This window comes from Halichoeres trimaculatus, unplaced genomic scaffold (assembly GCF_033239565.1).
Source record: "Halichoeres trimaculatus isolate MK-OKI-2021-1 unplaced genomic scaffold, fHalTri1.1 fHalTri1_scaffold_1, whole genome shotgun sequence".
NCBI classification, from domain to species: domain Eukaryota; kingdom Metazoa; phylum Chordata; class Actinopteri; order Labriformes; family Labridae; genus Halichoeres; species Halichoeres trimaculatus.
The window spans coordinates 27,184,303-27,206,144 of NW_027437179.1; the positions used below are offsets into that span (position 1 = coordinate 27,184,303).

At 40.1% G+C, this 21,842-nt stretch overlaps 1 protein-coding gene across 1 annotated transcript; it reads right to left on the bottom strand.

The window, feature by feature from the left end:
* Window positions 1-1,960: 1,960 nt before the first annotated feature.
* camk1a (calcium/calmodulin-dependent protein kinase Ia) lies at window positions 1,961-21,842 on the bottom strand. The gene is made up of 12 exons (XM_074674855.1): window positions 21,450-21,842; window positions 19,905-20,023; window positions 9,895-10,026; window positions 8,882-8,956; window positions 8,341-8,479; window positions 8,117-8,243; window positions 7,777-7,852; window positions 7,583-7,695; window positions 7,428-7,506; window positions 6,274-6,361; window positions 5,935-6,106; window positions 1,961-5,465 (listed from the first exon to the last, which is right to left on the bottom strand). The coding sequence occupies exons 2-12, from the start codon at window positions 19,988-19,990 to the stop codon at window positions 5,362-5,364; spliced, it is 1,191 nt and encodes a 396-aa protein (XP_074530956.1). The 5' UTR covers window positions 19,991-20,023; window positions 21,450-21,842; the 3' UTR covers window positions 1,961-5,361.

A 21,842-nucleotide genomic window follows, 5' to 3' on the forward strand; every position in this document is an offset into this window, starting at 1 on the left:
GATTCACGTAAAATCAAAAGGTACCACGTTTAGGTACCTGAACACATCCTTGTGACTGTGAGGAAGTGAAAGAATAGTCGATTTTCCATGATGGACATGAACACAGCATTGCAAGGGTATATACTGAAGGATATATATGTTAAATTGAAAAATGTATATATATATATATATATATATATATATATATATATATATATATATATATATATATATATATATATATATATATATATATATAATATTGATAAAGAAATTGATATTTTTTACCACATAACTACAAAAAAGTACCGAAAATTTGTACCGTTAAGTACCGGTACCGATTGCCAGGTACCAGGCATTGGTACCATATCGTTTCAAATGTGAAAGGTACCCATCCCTAATAACACCATTGACAATGGCTTCAGTCTTGGTGCGAACACTACTAAACTTTTTAGCAATGTCAGAGTCAGGAAATGTCTTTTTTTAGCAAGGCACTGGTGCAATCCATGGACCTGTTGCTGTTGTGGTGTTTTACAATATGAAATGCCATTGCACCCTCCGCTGCATTTACAGCAACCTCTGTTTGCCCAGGTCTAACAAAGAACTCAGTCAACTTTGCAGAAGAACTCTCACCTCGCACAGCTTTTTAATGTTTTTCAGTGTCCATGTGAGCTTTCAGATCTCCAGCACCTTTATTGGACACTGAGACATATGTGCCAGCTTTGCACATGGTACACTCCGCCTCCCACTTGTCCCGATCGGGACGGTATGTCGGAAATTTTTTTTTTGCAGTTCATCTGTGAAGCTGCACCTACGCTTAGGCATCTTCCGTGCAATACAGCTCCGCTGTCTAAACATCCCTGTCTTCTCCGCTCTCCGTCTGTCTCTCTCTCTCTCTCTCTCTCTCTCTCTCTCTCTCTCGCCTTCTCTCTGATCCTCTCACTCTCTATGTGTGTGTGCACGCGCAGAGCAGACCTGCCCACAAGGCAGCCTCTCGGTAAGTGACGCGCATCATAGTATTGTTTGCAAGCGCCGGTCAATTTACGGACGCACGTAATGGTCCCATGAAAAACAGTGAACACCGGACATTTTCGTGAATTTATTAAACCCGCCCGGACACCCCGGACAGGACGTAAAAAGTGGACATGTCCGGGCAAAAGAGGACGCTTGGTCACCCTACTCTAGAGACTTGAATGATTAAATAATTATGAATATGTTAGGGGGGAAAATCCTAAAAAATGTATGAAAATTGTCTCTTTCCAGAATGATTTGAATCCACAATGTCTTCCGTCAGAGAGAGCAGAAAGCCGATGATGTCATGTGACAGGAAACACTTGGAAACTATTCTTATAAACCAAAGCCTTTTTCTTTTAAGTTTCTACTAGCATATAAGTGGAAAAAGTTGCATCATTAATGTTGAGATTTTTTATTGTGAGTAGAAAATGACAGTGATACGCTTACGCAACAATTGTTGCTAGTGGGGTAAAATGGGTTAATTTATGTTCAATGGGCTTCCCATAAGACACTTCTCACCCTCACTGGTCGCCATACTGGCTACGTAAAGGAAAGGGCGGGAATAATTCAAACAATGGTTGCAATAAATTGATAACAGAAGAAAACCTGAAAAGGGTTGTGAAATGTGATTGTCACTGTCAGTAAGTGTGAAGCAGCAGTGTTAAATTTGAGACAACACTACCCTGTGAGGCTTTGTGCTCTATTCAAATTAGTACAGAGTGTACGCAGTTCACTTCATGTTAGTGTACCTAGAGAAATATCCGGTTTGAGACAGCACAAATACACACAAGCTAATCAGACATAGGTAAAATGAATTAGAGTAATTAAGGTGGAGGGAACAACAAGGGCAGACTTTCGAATCATAAGTCAAAATTTGTGTTTGACTCTTGTATACATATAAATTTGTTTTCACTTATGGACAGAACAAGGAATGATGATAGAACACACAATGCATAGACAAGGAAGTTTTATTTCATTTCCTGCAGTAGTAGCTCTGTGGGTACAAATCATCGTATTTTCTTACATCTTCTTCAATAACCCATGATGCATTGCATCCATACATTTGTAGCTCAAAACAGCTTTTACAAAAAAGGATATACAATATATACTTATATTTATATTTATATATATAATATACATGTGTTTCTTTTATGCATTTCAATGTGTTTGTTATGGGTAAAACAAGCTTTGAAAAAATAAGATCCAAACAAACAGCCAAGTGGAAACAAATCCCAGTTCAACAGAAGGTTAGTACCAAACAAATAACAGCCGTTATCATAACAAAGTCATCATCAGTGGCTATCTTACAGTTGACATGAAGCCCTTCACACACAGTTTGCATATTTTCCACGATTACAGTCATGTGAATCCAGAGATGCCTTCATTTTGCTGAACTATGATCCCGTACAGATCAGGGAAAGTGGTTTGAAATGGGTTTATGAGCTGGTTGTGTATCTGTACAGTTAACATATGGTATTTTATGATGCAATGACATACCTGAACTCAATAACAGAAAGATTTTTATTTTTTGTGAGTTGTAGGGAGTCTTGTGCCTCTTTTCTTGTCTACAATAAACATGCTCTTGAATCATTGCCATCCTTCATCTGAGTCCTAAAACCATGAGATGACAGCAAATCTGAATGCAGAGTTCAACATTCCTACTTCTTTTTATGGCTTTAGTTTATTTACTCTGGAGGAGGACAAATCCATGATGAGGGCTACTCCCATAGCTGACAGGTGATGCCTCCAGCACCATCTATACGTGTTGAACCGTGGCTGGCACTTTAGGATGTCTGTTTTCTGCTTGTGCCTGGGTATCAGATGGTGAAAAAAATGTTAACAACATTCAACATGAGTTTCAGTGAGAAAACCGACTGGAAAAAAAGCATCTGGGTTTCAAATAAGGGGAGAAAAATCACTCAGGTACAGTCCATCTGAGTCAATGCAAATGATAAGTCCACTGTGCTGTGTTGTACTTAGTCAACAACGTTACTTCTGCTGTTACTCACTTCACATTATATAGCTCAAAATTACAGTATTACATCTTTTTTTCAATACAACAGAGTAATAATAATAATCATGTGTGTTTATATTTATTGATCATCATTCATGTAAACATATTTAACCAGGTCATGCAAACAGTAGACCGAAACTTCTTCCACTAGAGGTGCACAGCACAGAGCAGGCGGAGCGCCCAGACTGAGATCCTGACACACAGCGTATGACCCAGAGACTGACGACATGCAGGAATCAAACGCTTTTTTAGAAACAGAATGATCATAATATGAATATGATGGCTTTTTTTCTTCTTTTTTTAATCTCTGCTTCATTGAAATCATTCCTTCCTTGTGGTCTTGTACCTGTGATTTCACAGGCTTGTATAAGGGATCTCAGTTTGAGCCTCTGGTAACAGAACAGCCATAAAACTTAGAAAACAAAAGTCTCCTTTTCATATTTATATCATTGAATGACCCCTCCCCCCAAAAAGCATGCAGACACTCTAGGTTAGAACCACCCTTCACAAACCCAGTCTGAGCCAGAATATAGAGCCTAAACCCCTCACATTCACACCCTTTTCTACAACATAGGCTTTAAAAGAAAACTGAAAATATTTATGATGAAACAGAGAGTTTATGTTGTTCATCCTGGGCCTTATGTTTGCATTTTAAGTGAGAGCATAACTTGTATTGGCAGCCGACTCAAACTTTTAAAGTTAAAAATAAAAACAGGGCCCAGGTTGAAAAATACAACAATCCCTGGATGAGAAAAAAGACAGTGTGATCAAACTGAACTCATTAAATTGTGAATGCGTTCCTTCAGATAAACTCAATAGCTACAATATTGGTGACACACTATCAGCCACACTGATGGATATCAAGACATGCAGGAGTAGCTTTCAGCACTGTTTCCCTCTTTGTGCCCTGTCTGGCAAGGCGCTGCCTTTGCTTTAGAGGGTGTGAACAGACAGAAGTTGCAGTTAGAGGTAGATGTGACACAAAATGTTAGAACCAAAGTGAAGGAGAAGGCTGCTTTCAGGTCACTGCTTGGTCTGCAAATAAGACTCTAAACTTGCTAGATCAGACATCCAGAACCAGTAATTGTGATGTGCAGATCCAAAAGGGGTGGCACCTGGGCCCCTTTTAAGTTCTTATTTACCCTGGAATCTTTGATTGACTGTTTCATGTTGACATTTAAGATAAAGTCTACTATTTTGGCTTCTTTGTGTACTTATAACTGAGACTTTGAATGAACATCTCTTTTAAAGATACGTCAAAATGAACAGAACATCTGTTAATTACTTTAACTGTTAGCAATAAAAGTAGATGTAACTGGATGAGACAGGGATGTTATCGATAGTGTAAGTGATGCATCTGCTTGCAAACATACTTCATGTTTCTTCATGAGTCTGTGCACCACTTAGGCCACCCCAACAGGTCTGGATCTGCACCTAGCAATGTTCACCCTGTCTGCTACTACTGGACAATCACTGACTGTATATAAACATGGGCAACGTGTCTGTCCCAATATTAATAAAAATGAAGCTGAAATATCCTGACGTCTTATGCTGGTGATATATACAGAAGAAGTGATCTGGCTGGTGGAACCTAAAGATGCCCACTACATTGAAAATTAAAACCTTTATCAACTTGCTGAGATGATGGTGCAGTCTACAACCTACAACCAAACACATCCTTGTGTTGGTTGTTCGTGACAGACACTCGGGAATGATTAATAAAAAGCATTTGGAATGTTTTCCTTTGGTGTCTCTCCCCTACCCTGCTTCAGAGCACTGTAGGAATCGCAGACAATTATAGCAAAACACCTCGTCTTTTTTGACCTTTAAAATAACAAATGCAAGGCCGTAATTTTTTAAAGTGTGATTTACATTTAAATTCTGATCAATGTCCCAGCCATTAACAAGGTGAGGGCAGGCTTTATGTCCTACACTGCAGCCAATTATTAAGAGGAATTCTAATGTTTTGGCTTCACCTTTACAAACTGTCACGTCATCCATCTTTTTATACAGTCTGTGTGCACAATGCAAGACTTCATGTTTAGCTGTTATGGGGTTTAATTCAGAGTACTCATGCAGAGAGGCCTGTTTATTTTCTGAGAAAACCAGCCATGCATTCTGTTCTGTAGAACAGTTAGAATTTACATGTGAGTCTCACGTCAGAGTGTGTTTATGTTTTGTGTTTTATGGTTCTTTTTTGGACAAAAAACAGTGGCATGTTTCCCAAACTGGGACAGTGACCTGCTTGCTGTGGACCCTGTCTGATAGCTACTCTGCATTCCTGGCCAGACTGGGCGGGGCAGGCTCTGGGCGCTCCAGGGATACAATGTCACCATGACAACAGGAGGTTGTGCTCAGACGCGACTTGCCGGCCTGCAGCAGTAGGTGCAGCTTCTCAGGCTGTCCCGGTCTGCGCTGCCCTCGGTGCTCCCACGGCGACCATCTTCATAGTGGGACACTGCAAGTCAGAGCAAAACAAGTGGGAACAAAGGGTAAGTCAGGAGCTTTGTAAATTGGGTTTTTGTTCATGGAAGAAAGTTGATATATCAGAGTTTTTAGTTGAAGGATAAAAAGTAGGAATAACCTACAGCAGGTTTTAGTTAAAGCAGGTTACATTTTTTTTTAACTGCTGGCTTTGGCAGTCTTAGAGCTTCCTGATTTGTTTAGTTTTCTTCCACAGCAAGGCGCCAAGTGGAATATTTTAGCACTGTCAGTAGAGTCCAATGTTTCTAGTCAGAAATAACTTGACTGTTAACAGCATCAGTATTTACAAGTCAAAAATGGCAATATCAGTATCTTTAACGGTACAAGAATACAAACTATATGTTCCATTTTACCAAATTATCCAAACTTAATCTAAAATCCCCATTTACATCTTCAAACACACAGTGTTTACTGTGTGGCATTCTACCTGAAGGTGAACTTACAGCTCTCCTCCTCCCCATTCCCAAGCTCGTCCTCCTCCTCCTCTTCCTCCTCCTCTGGGAGCAGAAGTCCATGGCAGGGACTGGTGGGAGTGATCTGGCTGGTTCCCTCGAGACTCGTGCCCAGCTGCAGCCTCCGCATGTGGCGCACCACTGCTGTAGCATTAAATGCTTGCTGCATGGAGAGATGGAGGGATGAAGAGAGGAGAGCAAGGGAGAGGGTGAGGCACCTTTCATGTCTGACAGCTACTAAGGGATAGAAACAGCACCAGCATACAGAATGTGCAGGAGCTCCTGCCAATCTTCATACTGCTCTATCAGCAGGTTGTTCTTTGCACTGACCTTCCATTTACTTTTAGCAAAGTTCTTCTTGATTTGAGCGCTGACAGATTCATGGATATTCTTGTCCAGAGCCGTGTCTCCACAGATCCTGCAGAGTCAACAAGAATGGTGAGAATTTACACGCAGCTGAAGATTATAAAAAGTGCTAGGCACGATCTCACAGTAAATACATTATATACATTATATTGTTCTTACTTTAAGAATGCAAAAAGCTGATGCTTTGATTTGTCATAAACGTATGATTAAACTGAATATACTTTGTTGGTGGGTCTGATAAAACATGCAGAAAATCAAAAGTGTGCTGTTTTTGGTACTTGTTCCACTTTTCAAGGGGATATAATGCTCTACAGAGGACTCCAACTTAAATCTTAAATGTAAACTTTTTTGGCAGTGTTTGCCTTGTACACCTGTGCCAAGTTTTCCTGTTCTATCAAAGAAAAGTCTTTTCCTAAGGAGTCTGCTTTAGAAAATGTCTTAAAAATATGGTGAGTTCTCTCAAACACTTTCACACCAGTAGCAATTTCAAATGAAAAAAAGTATAGATTTTATCAATCGTGTTAGTTTTTGGCTCAGTTAGCAGACTCCTCTCCTTTGGAAACATCTACCAGTCAGTGTAATTAAGGGCTGAAATGAGCGAAGACTTCTTATCTTGTCTTGATGTTTTGTGTTTGTTAATGATATACTATTTTAAAAAGTGTCTCCAGGTAACATTTGCTGTGATTTGGCACTGTTTAAATAAATATTGATTGATTTTAACAAGTTGGAAACTCTTCAACAAGCCTTTGTTAATTTATTTTTAAGCTTTTACAGTCAATGTGTAAAAATCAATGACCATTACAAACTTCATGAGCCTAAAGAAATATATTTGAACTGCTTGTTGCACTCAACCCTAAATCACTTATTATGGTTATACTTTTTGTATAAAAGCTATCCAGCCAAAAATATTTTTGCATGGTATTCTGCATCATCTCTGAACGTTATATAAGTATTTCATACAAGTTGTTTTTCCCCTGATGTTAATTAAAATAAAACGCCCATTTTTTTGTACTTTCAGTTAAGAACAGTATGGATAAGCATATGGGAAAGAGAAGCATGTTTGGATGTTTCTGTATCGTTTTAAGGTATAACGATAAAAAGTACTTCGACTCTCCTACCATGGATGTTGAAGGGCCTGCTCACATGTGTATCTCTTCATAGGCTCTTTCTCCATCAGGTGGCAGATGAAGTCTTTGGCTGCAGACAGAAATAAAGCCAATGTTGCAGAAGTTCACTCCACTTTCAGAAATGTGTTCACAGGGATTGTTTGTACCTGAATCTGAGATGTCATCCCAGTATGGAGAGTCGAACTCGTACTCTGCTTTCAGAATCTGCTCAAATAGCTTGGCATCATTTTCATCATAAAACGGAGGATATCCACACAACCTGAAGGAGCCATGTTAGAGCACCATAAGGATATGACACTTACTTAATGCATCACTTTAAGATAAATGAGCTGAGACTCACAGGATATATGAAATAACTCCTATGGACCAACAGTCCACCGCTTTGCTGTACGGCTTCTGAGCGAGCACCTCGGGAGCTGTGAAGCACATAAACACACATACACAGCATCCATGAGGGTAAATTAAGTAGTCTTAACCTCTCAGTCATAGCATGTGATCTGTCTGGTCATGTTGAACAGGTAAAGAGCTCTTCTGAAACACTTACAATTGACTGAGTGGTGGATGAAAGAGCCTCTCACAATGCCATGAATAAAGAGGGGATATCAGCTTGAACAGAAGTGCTGAGCCAACATGAAAGAGAGGAGGAGAGGGAGACAGGGGCTGGAGAGAGTCTCACTTACCCACGTATCCTGGAGTACCACAGGCTGTAGACATGACACTGCCTGTGTCCTCAATTTTTGACAGTCCAAAGTCACTGATCATGATTTTGGAGTCCTCGTCCATACTGTAGTACAGAAGATTCTCTGGCTGCAAAGAAAGGTGAAACAATAAAGGATGAGGTTTTCACATTTGAAGAAAAAGGTCAGCATTAAGCCTTTTTTTTGTCTTTCTAGGGCAGTGATACCTTTAAGTCTCTGTGGACAATCCCCATGTCATGAAGGTATTTGACTGCATCTAAGATCTGGTGGATGAGCTGGCTGGCGTCTCTCTCTGTGTAGAAACCTTTCTCAACAATCCTGTCAAACAACTCACCTCCTGAAACCCTGACAGGCAAAAATCAGGGGAAAAAAACATGACAACAAATCAATCCAAAAGGAAAAAAAAAACAAAAAAATCAAAATGAGAAGCTTTTTATTTAAGAGCTGAAAACTTTAACACTCAAATGTTGATGCTTCAGTAAGCAAATATGTGAGGTGAATTGAAGTGTTTACATTAGAAAATATAGAATGATTTTAAAATTGTGACTTGCAACACACAAGATGTCAATCAAAAGACTGTTTTTTGCTTTATAAATATGATAAGAAATTTGATCCAAATCAAAAGATGACAGACAAAAATCTGTCATCGCTGTTTATAATCATAAAAAAAACACTCATCTCCGTCCTGAATAGCACAGCTTCTATTGTATAACTGTGCCTTGTGTAACCTGAGGAGATTGAACTCACAGCTGCATGACAAGATACAGATGAGATGTACTCTCAAAGATGTCCTCCAGTGAAACAATATTGGGGTGCTTGATTCTGAGGAAGATAAAATGGGAAGAAAAACACATTAGATAAGAGATGTTGCATTTTTAATTGAGCCACATTTCTCTAATGCTTACTGTCAGTTGGACACCAGATGGCATTCTTGTTGCATAATTCAGATTTAGAGTGCTCGCTCTAAAGAGACCCTCTACAGTAAATTTTGAATCACACCTGTGAGTTTCTCCTCACACGTAAAGTAAAAGACGCCACCCACATGAAACACAGTGGAGATTAAGTTCATGCCTCTTGGTGGGATTGACAGTGACCAGTGTGTGCAGCGGGAAGCTTTAACAGCAGACAGCTTTAGAGATTAGAGCTATGGGGCCCTCGGATTCAATGGATCATTTATTGTTATGAATCATCCCCCAACAGACTGAAGAGCAACTCCTCTGGCTCGCGAGTCAGACTGAGAGCATCTGAATACACCGACAGCAGCTGAGAAAGCCTCCTGTGACTTTCAGTAGAAACAGAAAAACCTTTCAGATCAGATTTTTTATTCTACTTTTTGTCACTCTGCTGTCTTTATTATTTTTTTTATTAGATGCTGAATTCAAAAGATTTGGCCCAACACTACTCGTCCCTTTCCTCCATATCTCTCTCCTACTTCCATACCCTCTCCTCCTCCTTCTCCTCCTCCTCCACATCTCCACCCTCTATGTCTCTTTCTCTTTCTTCAACACACTGCTGCGGGGAACTCCAACACCATCTCCGCCTCTGTGTGCTGTTACCCTGGCAACAGGGACACTAAAAATAGGTCTATCTTCTTTTACTCCTGACATTTCCGGTGCACAATCCTACTGTTTCTACTGACACCATGCATTTAGTCACACATTCAATTGACCCCCTTGCATGTATGTGCTTCATCAGTTTGCGCATGGACCGGCTTTATCCCTCCTGCCAGACGTGCGTCAACTCAGCTCAGGCGACCTCACCTGTGTAGTACAGCGATCTCATTCTCGATATTGTTCTCCTTGCCTTCCAGTGCTTTCTTGGGGATGCACTTGATGGCCACCAGCCTCTGGGTCCCCCTCTCCTCTGCTAGAACCACCTCTGAGAAAGCGCCCCTGAAACAGTCACACACACACACACACACACACACACACACACACACACACACACACACACACACACACACACACACACACACACACACACACACACACACACACACACACACATTAGAGAAAAGAAAAGGAATGTGTGGGAGTGTGGGGTGAAATGGACAAAGTAGGATTTATTCTTCTCAGGCTGCGGGCCAGGGTGGCTTTAAAAGACAAAAAAGCCACTAAAAGCACAATTTTCTTCCTGATAGCTTTGCCAATTCATTTTTTGTGCGACTCCCACACTAAAAAAAGTCCATTTACAAGATTTTAAGAACCTTTTAAAAATATCTCTGAACTACCCACAACAACAAAGCTTTTAAAAATGGGCTCAAAATACCCTCCATTCAGCCATCTGTGTATAAGTGTGTGTATGAGCATGTGTTTGAGAGAGAGCTGTGTTTACATGAATAATTCAAAACGGTTACATTACAGGGAGATTTTGAGGGCTTGAGAAAAAGCTCAGGAGGTGAAGCAACAGCAACATCCAGATATTTATAGAAATATCAGTTGTTTTAAAGGAATAATAGACACTATTTATAGTCCATTGAATAATAGATACAGTAAATGTAGTTTCCTTGGGAGACTAGACTGCATTATGGATTATGGTGACGGTGAGAAGGAGAATAGTGTGTATTTACACGGTCACCCTACAGGAGCGTGGGAGGAAGCTCAGGAGGAGGCCTGAACACACACGCACACACGTTGTTAGCAGCCGCAGGGATCCTTTACATATGAGTGAAACAGCGCTGTCATGCAATGCACAGCGGAGGTTCAATGCTTCTCTAGATATCTCCTCCTCTGCCACACTGCGCAGAATGCGCACAGTCCTTAAGCTAAATCTGCAATGTGAAATAAAACGACGGATGCAGAGCGCCGCTGTCTTAGTAAATGCTCTGTGTGGATCTGTGGTAATCCTTCATATGTCTGTACCGTGGCCATCTTGTGCTCAACAAAGCAGAGCAGCAGAAACACAGAGAAGCCGATGCACACCAGGAGAGATAGTTCACACTCACATCTCTGGTTTCGTTCTCTTAAGTTTCTAAAATAATCTCAAAGCCAAACTGAATAAAGCTCTGACACTCATCGACCTGTAAAAGCATGTTAATGTGTTTAAGTCTGCAGCATTTATGGACCAGATTCCCTCAGAGGAGTAAAGAGCACCGCACTTCTATTAGTACTGAGCAAAAATCTATAGAGTCTGAGTGGATGTTTTGAATGAAAAAAAAAAAAAAAACCAAGAGTAGCCTTTGCTTTATGTGTTGCCTTAAACCAGATTATTATGAATTATAAAAATATAATGGGCTGCAGTTTGTGAACAAAACAATCTAAAGTTTCCTTTTCTCCCTGACTCACTGACAGTATTAGCTTCCTCTTATTTGAGTGCTATTACTGAAAAACAAAGCAATGGATGACTTAACAGCCCCCTAAAAGTGAAGCCAAAACAATTAATGTTTCCCCTACTCACTAGTATCAGTATAGGCTACAATCAAAGACTGAATAAAACATGGACGTAGCCTCTGCGACGTCACCCGTCTGTTCTTGAAACAGTGAAACAAAGCCAATCTGCAGACCCTGCCACATTTAATGTGACGCTGTGAGTTTCCTTTTGAACAGCTACAGGGAGCCCGGCAGTCGTGTGACCTGAGGTGTGTCTCTGACTAGACAATCAACCGTTCCTAATAACCTCTAGACCGCAGTGTTAGAAAAAGTCCACTCACCGCTCAGTGTGTGCCTATAGTGAAATCAGTGTTTTAGGCCCAAGCTGTTTTTTGAACCAGGCTGTAAATATGCTTCTTGATACCGTAAAAGTCTGCTTTTATGGCTGCATGTGTACGTGACCTCCGGTCTCTCTGCAGCGAGCCTCAAGCAGATTCTCAATGAACAGCAACTTTTAGCACTTCCGCATTTTTTCCAACCAGACGTTGCCCCTTGGCTACAATACACGCCCGAATTATACTTTTCAAACATGGTTTCTGTCATCATCCTTAGTCTCATCAAATGTACATTGTTCTGAGAAGTTTAGTTAAAATTACTTATTTGATGTCATGTGTATAAAAATGAGGTTAGATTCTTTAACTTTTTTGTTTATTTATCATTTCAAGCTAGCAAAGTTTATCTTGTTAGCTTCAAAACAAGTCAACATGATACAAGGAAGAGTTGGCCAAACAGAGCATTCCGTTCTGGTAGTAACAACGTAGTTAAGTACTGATATCTTTTTTAGTCAGTTCTATCATCAAGTTTGTTGAATTGCTACATTTATTCATGTATTTATTTATTCAGCAATTTTTGACTACCTGTTTAACCGTCACTGAAACATAAGTATTGAGGAATGTCAGAGATAGAGAAACCCATGGCCTGCTTGTACTACTGTAAGAAAGCTTATTACACATTTTGGCTTAAGTTTATTCTGCCGATGATTTCATCCTTGCTTTAATAATAGCCCCGAAATAAAAAAAAGTGCTTGCATGCAGGGTTTGCTGCTGTTGCTGTGAGACACATTGTAATTAAACATACAGTTGCTAATTTCTACCAGACACAGTGGGGGTTTGCTCTCAGGGGGTTTCAAGAAGGAAACACTGAAAAGAGGAAAAGGAGGACGCGGCTGTAGCTGTGCTGAACAGATGATGTAAGACAAGACAGTGTAGAAGAATAATGATGTACAGATTGAAGTTTTTTGTGATTTTAATTGTTTTATAACATTTATTATCCTACCTGCAATTGCAAATAGGCAGTCAATACCTTGACATATAATTCCATCTGATTCTGAAACCATGAAGTAATCCTAGCATGCACATTGAGTTGTTGTTCAGACATTAAATAGATAATACGATTTATATGAGTCACTGGTCTCCAGACTCAGAGCTGACGCTCACTTTGTTTCTGAATGCATGAGAAGGACTGTATATTTTTAGATATTTTTACACAGATAAGGCAGACAGACAGGCAAGTAGGTAGACAGACAGAGAGATGGGCAGACAGACAGACGGACGGACTACGCATTACGTAACAGCCTGTGTCTGTTTATGATGCATCTGTAACAGTGTGATGGTGTCTGCCCGAAAGCCATCAGCACAACATGAACACAACAGCATGGTTCTCTGCACAAAACACACACATACACACACACTCTCTCTCTCTCCCTCTCATACACACATAGACCCACATAAACACACGCAAACACAAGTTGTTGTTGGAGACACTGAAGTCCCAGCTGTCCTTATGGGAAAATATTGATTCACACATTCTCATATCACTGTCAGAGCCTCTCAGTGCTTTCACTTTGATAAGCGTGCTCCTATTTCTGTCTTCCATGGCTTTGAGACATCATCTCACATTATATCATTAGGAAATTTAGTATGATGGGCTGTTAGTAAATAAAGTTGCATTCCAATAAAACCAAAACAAGTGTTAGAAAAAGTACTTTAGAGTCCCAGCATTGAGCTGCACCACCTTCATTTAGACTGTTAGCAGCTTAACCTATAGACCAATAAAAGACGACGTCATCGTAAAATGTGTGTGCGCATTTTGGCAACAGAAGTAGCGTGTAGCTCCATTCATTCAGATGAGTTAGCATTCTTTAAACTCTAGATTAAAGCTGTAAGCACCAAAAAAATGCCTGATTGTATTATGATCAGTTGGCAGAAACTATACTATACCATGGAGTCAACTTCTATCGAGTTATGATCATTACAGAGCCACCGATGTTTTAGAGAAAATAGTGACGCTGCTAACTGGTGCCTCTCAGCCAAACCTGTCATTGATGGTTGGCTGAGACAACAGGGTCACACTTTACACTGAAACACCGGCGACATCTGATGATGTTATTAAATGTATTTTCTTTATCCAACTTCAGGTAACAAGGTTTGACTGCAAAGAAATAGTTTTAACTGCTGATAATCTAAATCCAGTTTTTACTTTGGGTATTACATGAAAAAAGTTGGTTTACGGCCAAGGTTAAAACATGGACTCACTATGGAGGATTTTGTGTTTATAGTGAAACCATGGTATAATCTTTTTGATTTTGGAGGGTTTCTGGTTTATTGACACATGTTCATGTCTTTATATTTCACAGTCTGGTAAGTGTCAACAGACAATGCAGTCATAAGCATCGAGTGACTTGTGTGTTTCTCTGGGGTACACACATCGTTCCTCCTCTAAAGACATCTGTTCACTGGACTCACTGATTTCTCACATACCTGTGGGTCATTTACCATCCATCAAATTGGTGTTGTTTAGATAAAAAATTCCGGCATGCACTGGACTTTCATTTTAACTCTTTGTAAATCTTTATTTTATAATTGGCAAAGATAGTTCTTGAGCTGCTGGCTCATGGAGTGGTTGCACAATCACTAAAGGGTCAAAACTGTTAAATAAATGAAGCCCATAGCACTCAGAATGATTGATGCTTGTTGCAGTGGCAAATATTATTTATGATGCTCACTTTTGGAAAAACAGGATGCAATATCAATCAAGTCAGGCCCCTTGGACCTGATGTAGACTGTTACAAGAATCTATCAGTCCATCGATTTCATCTAATATGAGTGCTCTCTTTCCTCTCTCAAGCCAAGCCAAACCCACTTCCAAGTCCCAAAAAAGCTTTCTCTTTTTAAACTAATCTATTTTGTGTGTGTGTGTGTGTGTGTGTGTGTGTGTGTGTGTGTGTGTGTGTGTGTGTGTGTGTGTGTGTGTGTGTGTGTGTGTGTGTGTGTGTGTGTGTTTGTGTGTGTGAGGGAGAGAGTGTTTGAGTGCTTTTGTTTGCGTGTGAGAAAAAGAGTGCAGAAAGTAGAGATGAGTGAGCATAAGCTCCAGTACAGCTCACTCAAAATATTACGCTGATTCATTCTCAAAATGACTTCATTATGAAAAACAGAAAAGCATTTGACTCAACCATTCATTAAAAAATTAAAACTGAAGGTGCGTTCACATTCTCTCCCCTAAACTCTCCAGCTCTTTACTCTAAACACACCAACCAGCATGAGTGCTTTCAGACAGTGTTTAGAACAGCAGAGACACAATGTTTATGCACATTATACACACGGGCAGCAGAGTGACTCTTAACACTGGCCTCCCTCGTACCCTTCGTTGTTGATCTCTCCCTCCACTGAGAAGGTGTTTTTCGGTGTTACTACACTGCATGACAGGATTGTGGGAAAAAAGGTCTGACTTTCATGAAACTTGATGGAAAGGTATAACTGGGGCCAAGAGAGAACTTATTTCATTTTAGACTGGATCCAGATCAGACTCATGGGGATATAATTCTTCCCCATATTTTCTTCCCCATAAGCATGGCTATAGAGTAACAATGCTAGATGACTGTACTATCCCTGTGTAAATTTTCAAACCAGAACATATGCATATGTTGAAGAAATCCCTTAATCTATCTGTAATCTGCTCAAAACAATCTGCTCTTAAAAATAGCACAAGAGCTTCATGAGACTTGTTGAAATGATGAGGTCATCGCAAAGGGACGTCCTAACTGGCTCATGACACATTGGAGGGGCGGTCCTCAAAAAGCCTCAAGAGGGCTGGCCAATCAGAGGGAATCATAATACTCCCTAAATCATAACACTCTCTCTTTAAGTTTTTTTTCTAGTAGCCTATAAAAACCTAATGATTTTTCTTGGAGATGGTGTACTACCTACACACCACTGAGATTTTCTTTCTCATTTGCCCATAAATAAATAAATAAATGAAAAAAAAATGAAGGGTGTGACTTCTTCTGTCCAATAAAAAACATCTCTTCTCTGAATCAGTAGTAGCACATACACTTCTGCACTCAAAACTGGTTAATGTCACTTTATTTGCCAATGGTAGATGTTGTAGGGCTTTAGGGCCAAAACCAGCAAATGTCAATGCTGAATCAATTCACTGATGCATCAAAAAATGCCCTCCCAATGTGAACACAGCATTATAAGGCAGAGAATTAAGATGCTAACTATTCTGGCATTTGCATGGTTTGCTTCAATGAATCAAAAAGCTCATTACATTTGTCCATAGCGTTACATTTACAGTTGGCAAATAAAGCAACAGATGTATAGATGCATTTAAACTCTTATGACTCTACTCAGAAACCAACTCTTATACTCCAAACTCTGTATACTCTCTATCCTTACATAATAGCATTGTAAAATTGTCAGTGACAGACACAGCTGCTTTAGAGTAGGGAGATTCTTTCCATCTGGCCACCTGGAGGACAGCTCGTCCTGAAGTGGACTCCCAACAGAAGTAGAACTGTAAGGATTAGCTGGATCTGAATATAATATTCAAACATAAATCAATTAACTTTGCATACTGAATTCCTGGATAAAGCTCCTCTGTAATCTTCTCAACCAGCATAAGGAGCTTTCTGTCAACACATTTAATCTGCCCTCTGCCAGGTCCAGCTATCGAGACAAGAGGGAAGGAATATTACTATAGCTTTTTTTTCCCTGTTTTTCCAGGAATATGGGAACATACAATCCCGTGATACACTCAGCCAATCCGCGTTGCATAACCCTTAATATCATACTTCAAATTACAGTTGCTGTTTTAAATCCAGTAGAGGAATCAGAACAGAAGTTATCGGGGTTTATCAGCATTTATGACTCTGAAATACAGACACAGGCTGATGGAGCCTGATTTGATCTCCTCCTTCTGCACTCGACCGAACCAGACAGCCTAGTCATCTACCCACTGCTGTTCCACTTTTTGGATGAGAACCAGAGTAGCACAGTCATTAAATTCTGATTCTGGGCAGCCTCTCTGGGGAAGCAGGTGTGATTTAGGGAAGAAAGAAAACAACCACACTCCATATGGCACACTCATGTCATCACAGGTGGACGTGTGTGAGGTCACTTGTACTTAGTTTGGGGGCGGTTGGAGGGGTGCCGCCTGACCATCTGGGCTCAGTCCTATCCCCCTGGAGTGTGCGGTCACAGGTCAGTGTGAGACCAGCCCTCATCAGTACTGTCTGCAAGGCAACATTTACCCCTTTCGGTTGGTGCTGTGAGTGTTTATTTGTTATTTGACTAAAATATGAAACCCAGTCAGCTCCAGAATAACTGGTCAGTTAAGAAATACTAATATTTTTATTAATTTAGGCCCAAAATGCTTCATGTCTCCAAGCCATGACACAGCAACCTACCACTAGATGGGGCTGTAGCTCTGGTAAATGGTTAGTGCCAAAATACTCAACCAAGATGTAGACTAGTTGCTAAACTTGGCTGAGCCTGGGTAAACTTGCAAATAAACACCTAACAGTGCCAATGTCTGAGCAGCACAGGTATAATGCCTTAAACTTGCAAAGAGGATTTTAGGCTGGTGTTGCTAGCTCTGCAATCCTTAGCTGTACACTGAAAACCACAGTGATGCTATTCAGCTGAAGACTTTGTAGCCCAATGTTTAGGTGTAGTAAATAAACTGCGCTGTGTTTTGATTTTATTTTAACCCCCAGAGCAATCAGTTTGTCAAAACTTCCTGTTTAATTCAAGGAACAACCTACACTAAGCCAAAAATGGCTTGGCTCAAGAAAGGATAGGATCAGGATAGTTATTTTTTCCATCAGCACACACTGTTCATGGGTTGAGTTTTGTTATTTTCAAAGTTATTTAACTTGGGATTTTTACCCATATAAGGGCATGGCTGACTTTAATGACAGATGGACAACTTGTAGCTGTCTGAAAAGAGGCCAAAGACCTACATCTTTGTCTCAAACAAACTACCCTAGATTGAGGTCAGCATTACCAAACTGGCTTTGTATTAGAAACAAATTGGTGACATCACAGACACAACAACCACTTATAAAGTGTACTGCTCCAACAGATTAAATGAGTAGAGAAAGTTACGCCTAACTGTAACATCCCTGCGCTGGGTGATGATTCATTTTGCACATTATTGCATAATTTAAAAGGCTGAATCCAAATCTGTATTAAGATTTCATTTTTGGAGCTAAAATATGTTAAGCAAGCAGTAACTATAATGTCAAGCTAGTATATTTGTGGTGTATTTAGGAATCATACATTTTTTTCATATAACAGGAACAAGTACATGGTTTCGGACAAAATGTTACTGTATTTAACGTGTGATGACAGTGAGGTTTTAAACAACCTCTTTTATGTCATCTTTCCTTCTGTCCTTCTTAGTGCAAGGCTTCTTTGCTTCTACTTTGTCTCTCATCCAACAAATTAATCATGAGTAGATGTGGTGTCAGCTCATTCTGACACATTTGGTAAAAGAAGTATTATAGTCGACAAAAAATAAGATAAAAAAAATAGAAAATACAGGTTTCATTGTGCTTTTCTGAGCTGTTTGTAAATTTGTAACTTGTGGGTGGTAAAAGAGAAGCGCTGAAAGTACTTTTAGGGAAAGTGGCAGGATGAAACAAGAGCTTGAAAACAAATGTTTGTGCTCTGGCAGAAGCTCTGAATCCATTCATAACTCTCCCTCCTGGGATGAAATCAGAGTGAGGATGGCTTCCTGGATGTTTTAACCTTTGTAATATCAGTAAATTGTATACCACATTGTGCTTATTACCACATAGCAGAAACACAGCTGATTGGTTCTTTACAAAACAGAGCATCAAAGCTGGCTGGCTATATTGAATCCATTAAAGTCGATATGCTGTTAGCTGTTGAGTTTGTGAAGCTCGGGTTCACAAATGATACTCAGTCTAACCACACTTGTGTAACTATTCATAGCCACGTTATAGCTTGTGAAACCATGTAGAAGAACACAAGTTTAGCACTTCCTCTATCAGAGCTGCCTTTTTTTTTTTTATCAATCTCTTGTTCACTTCTGACACAAATCTCTCTTAAATGTTTGAGGTTTTTTTTAAACTTCTCCGACCGGGGTCACATTGACCATGAAAATTATTCAGTTTGGATGCTTCTATTTGAGTGGGAAACAGTTGAGTCAGCATCCAACAAAAGCCAAGAATAAGACAAGCTTAACCAGAAAAAAGTGACAGGCACATCCAAAATATGAGTCATGTTTCTTGTGAGTCCAGACTCGAATGCTTCAGCAATGACAGCACAGACAGACGGGGAAAGAATGAGTAGTTTCTGTGGCTCATGCAACTTTCTAACTTTGTCACATGTATGTGTTTGTGTACCTTCAAGTCTGCAAAGGCCACACAGCCAACCACAACAAACAGGAGCTTCATAAGAGTTTTTCATTTTGTTTAAACCAAATTGCTGTCTTTGACTTTTTTGTCCTTCATTTTGAGCAAAAAGATTGAACTAATTTCTCTAATCTCTCTGCAAATTGACTTAGTAACTCACAGAGTCGGCTTGTACATATAAATGTAGCTTGGTCCCTAGGGGCAACATATGGTTTAAAAAAAATGAAGCCTATGCAGAAGTGCTAAAAGTTCGTTGAGAATTCACTTGAGGCTGGCTGCAAAAAGCCTGGAAGTCACATACACCCCCAGCCAAAAAAACAAACAAACAGACTTATACGTTATTATAAAGCATATTTACAGCCTGATTCAAAAATGTCTTGGGTCTGAAACGCTAATTTCACTATTGCCAGTTTAGAAGTTACAAGGATTGTTTGCTTGTCCGATCAGAGACACAGCTCAGCTCACATGACGGATGGGTTTTATACAGTCTATGGTTTTGTGTGACATTTCACTCCAATACCTGATGTATATTTCAGCTTTTGTAATCAACTAAGATGCAATGCCTGATTACATCTTGGTAAAAAAAATGTCCCTTTCACTCAAAGAACCAACTGAAACTGGTGCCAACTTAAGTGTTCGGGACCCTTTAGGGACTTTGGCCTCTGGTGCAGCTGGCCTACTTTACCCCCTCAGGTAATCCAGTCTCACCCTAAAACCAGTGCTATCTCTGTGTTCAACTTACGTTCCCAGCACTTCTTTGAAGTCATAATGTTCTTTGATGTCTGATGTCTTCTTTTTCCATCCATTTCCATCCTCTCCAAGAGGCATCCTACAATGCGGATAGGATTCGCCACACAACAGCTGCAAGGCAATAAGAACAGAATTAAAGGAGACTCAAAATCATATCTTGACCTGGTGCAATTTTTCACAAAATACTGATCTTTCATCAGGAGAACTGTGCTAAATATATCCGGTGATTGACACACTGACAGAGTTGTTGGCTTTTAATAAAGTGAGTGCTTCTGTGACGGGTAATAAAGACATTTTAAACCACTTTCTGTTGCTATCTCTAAAATGAGACATCATTCCAGCACACAGTGAAGAGAAACAATAGATGAGACTTGACTTAATATATTATACAACAGTTAATGTGCACTCATGCACTGCTTAATGCAATTAATTAAACAAATGAGAGTGGCATTCTGCCTCAGTAATAGTTCAATATGTCCATTACAGTTTGGCTGACTGATGTGACTGTTGCATAAAAACCTTCAGCCATTAAATAAACCATTGATTTTTCTTTCGAAGTGTTCTGCTTTATAGCTCTTGCTTGCATGTTTAAGACCCTGATGTTTTATTAGACTGGATGCTTAGACACGCAAGTAGTAAAGTTCTCAAATGTAAGATGACGGATTAGGAACGTAAAAACTGAAGTCGTAGGCCTGGTTTGTGCTGCAGTCTGTTATTAATTCAAAATCTTTACTCTTGTGTGCTGCATTATTTTAACCAGACAGGGTCAAACAGATTACGAACTTTGTACAGATGAGCAAAATGTAATAAATAACAACAGGAAATCACATTTCAAAACGGATCAGCTCAAAAAATACACTTGCACACTTACAAGAAGACGTGCCCACGACTGGGGTCATAAACCACAACCCATAATAGCCAGGTCTCTTTCCTGTACAATTCAGCAAATAATAACTGACAACTGAGAACAGCTTCAAAGTAGAGCAAACAGTGCAGCATAAAGGGGGACCATATGTGAAACCATCTCATGAAACATATGCATGATCAGGAGAGGCAGAACCCAGCTGGTGGACCTCTATCTTCAACATCTGAAGCTTTTAACAATTAGACCCATCATTAAATAAAAACCGACACCTACCAATACAAGAGCTGTAATTTAAGTGCACTGAAGCAATTCCTCTGAGAAACCTTTGCAGCTCTGCTCTGCATGCAGGCTGCAGGGCGTGAATGACAAGCAGGAGGCTGAGTGTGAATTAAAACGATATGTCGGTGCAATACGTCTGCAACACTGAAACGAGTTCGATTTTCGTGTTGGTGATCATGCAAGTATAAAGGCTACAGTAAGAAGAGGGGAAGGTAGTGTGGGTGTGCGAGCCGTGCTGCAGCGCTCAAGGGTACGACAGTCAAAGGAAGGCAGCATCTATGGGTTAAATCAGGAGGTTGCAGACATGCGACCTGGACATGCTGCACAAGTTCTATTGTCAAAAGATGACTGATCATGCATTCAAGTGATGACAGAGACGGATAAAAAATGTACCTGAATGGCGATGTGTAGCTGTGAAGTGCTCTCCTTCCCAGTGGGAGCGATGTGGATGCTGTGCTCGTGTGCTCAGACTTCTCCTCCTGACGTCAAGAAAAGCAGACGTCTACGGACGTAGTGCAGCATAAAATCACTCACTGTTCTCCTAACAACGTAATGTGCGACTCTCCCTGTGCTAACCGAACCACCGTCTGTTAGTAGCGATTAGATATGAGGTTCAACTGCGCTTGTTTCCAATATTTTCGTGGAGCACAGTTTCTAGTGTTGAAGACGACCATACAGACTATCTTTCACACTTGAAATCTGAGTGCTGCTCATTGAGACATATTGAGGAGCTAAATTTGAGCGTTTTTATTCCCTATGTATTCCTGACCTGAACGCCAGCTCGTC

What these genes read in the sequence shown, in the direction of transcription:
- camk1a (XM_074674855.1), bottom strand. Translation starts at nt 19,990, where the DNA reads ATGCCTCTTGGAGAGGATGGAAATGGATGGAAAAAGAAGACATCAGAC. An exon ending in TGGTACTCCAGGATACGTGG is followed by an intron (nt 7,853 to 8,116) that starts GTAAGTGAGACT and finishes TGTGCTTCACAG; the next exon opens with CTCCCGAGGTGCTCGCTCAG. An exon ending in GGAGTTATTTCATATATCCT is followed by an intron (nt 7,696 to 7,776) that starts GTGAGTCTCAGC and finishes TGGCTCCTTCAG; the next exon opens with GTTGTGTGGATATCCTCCGT.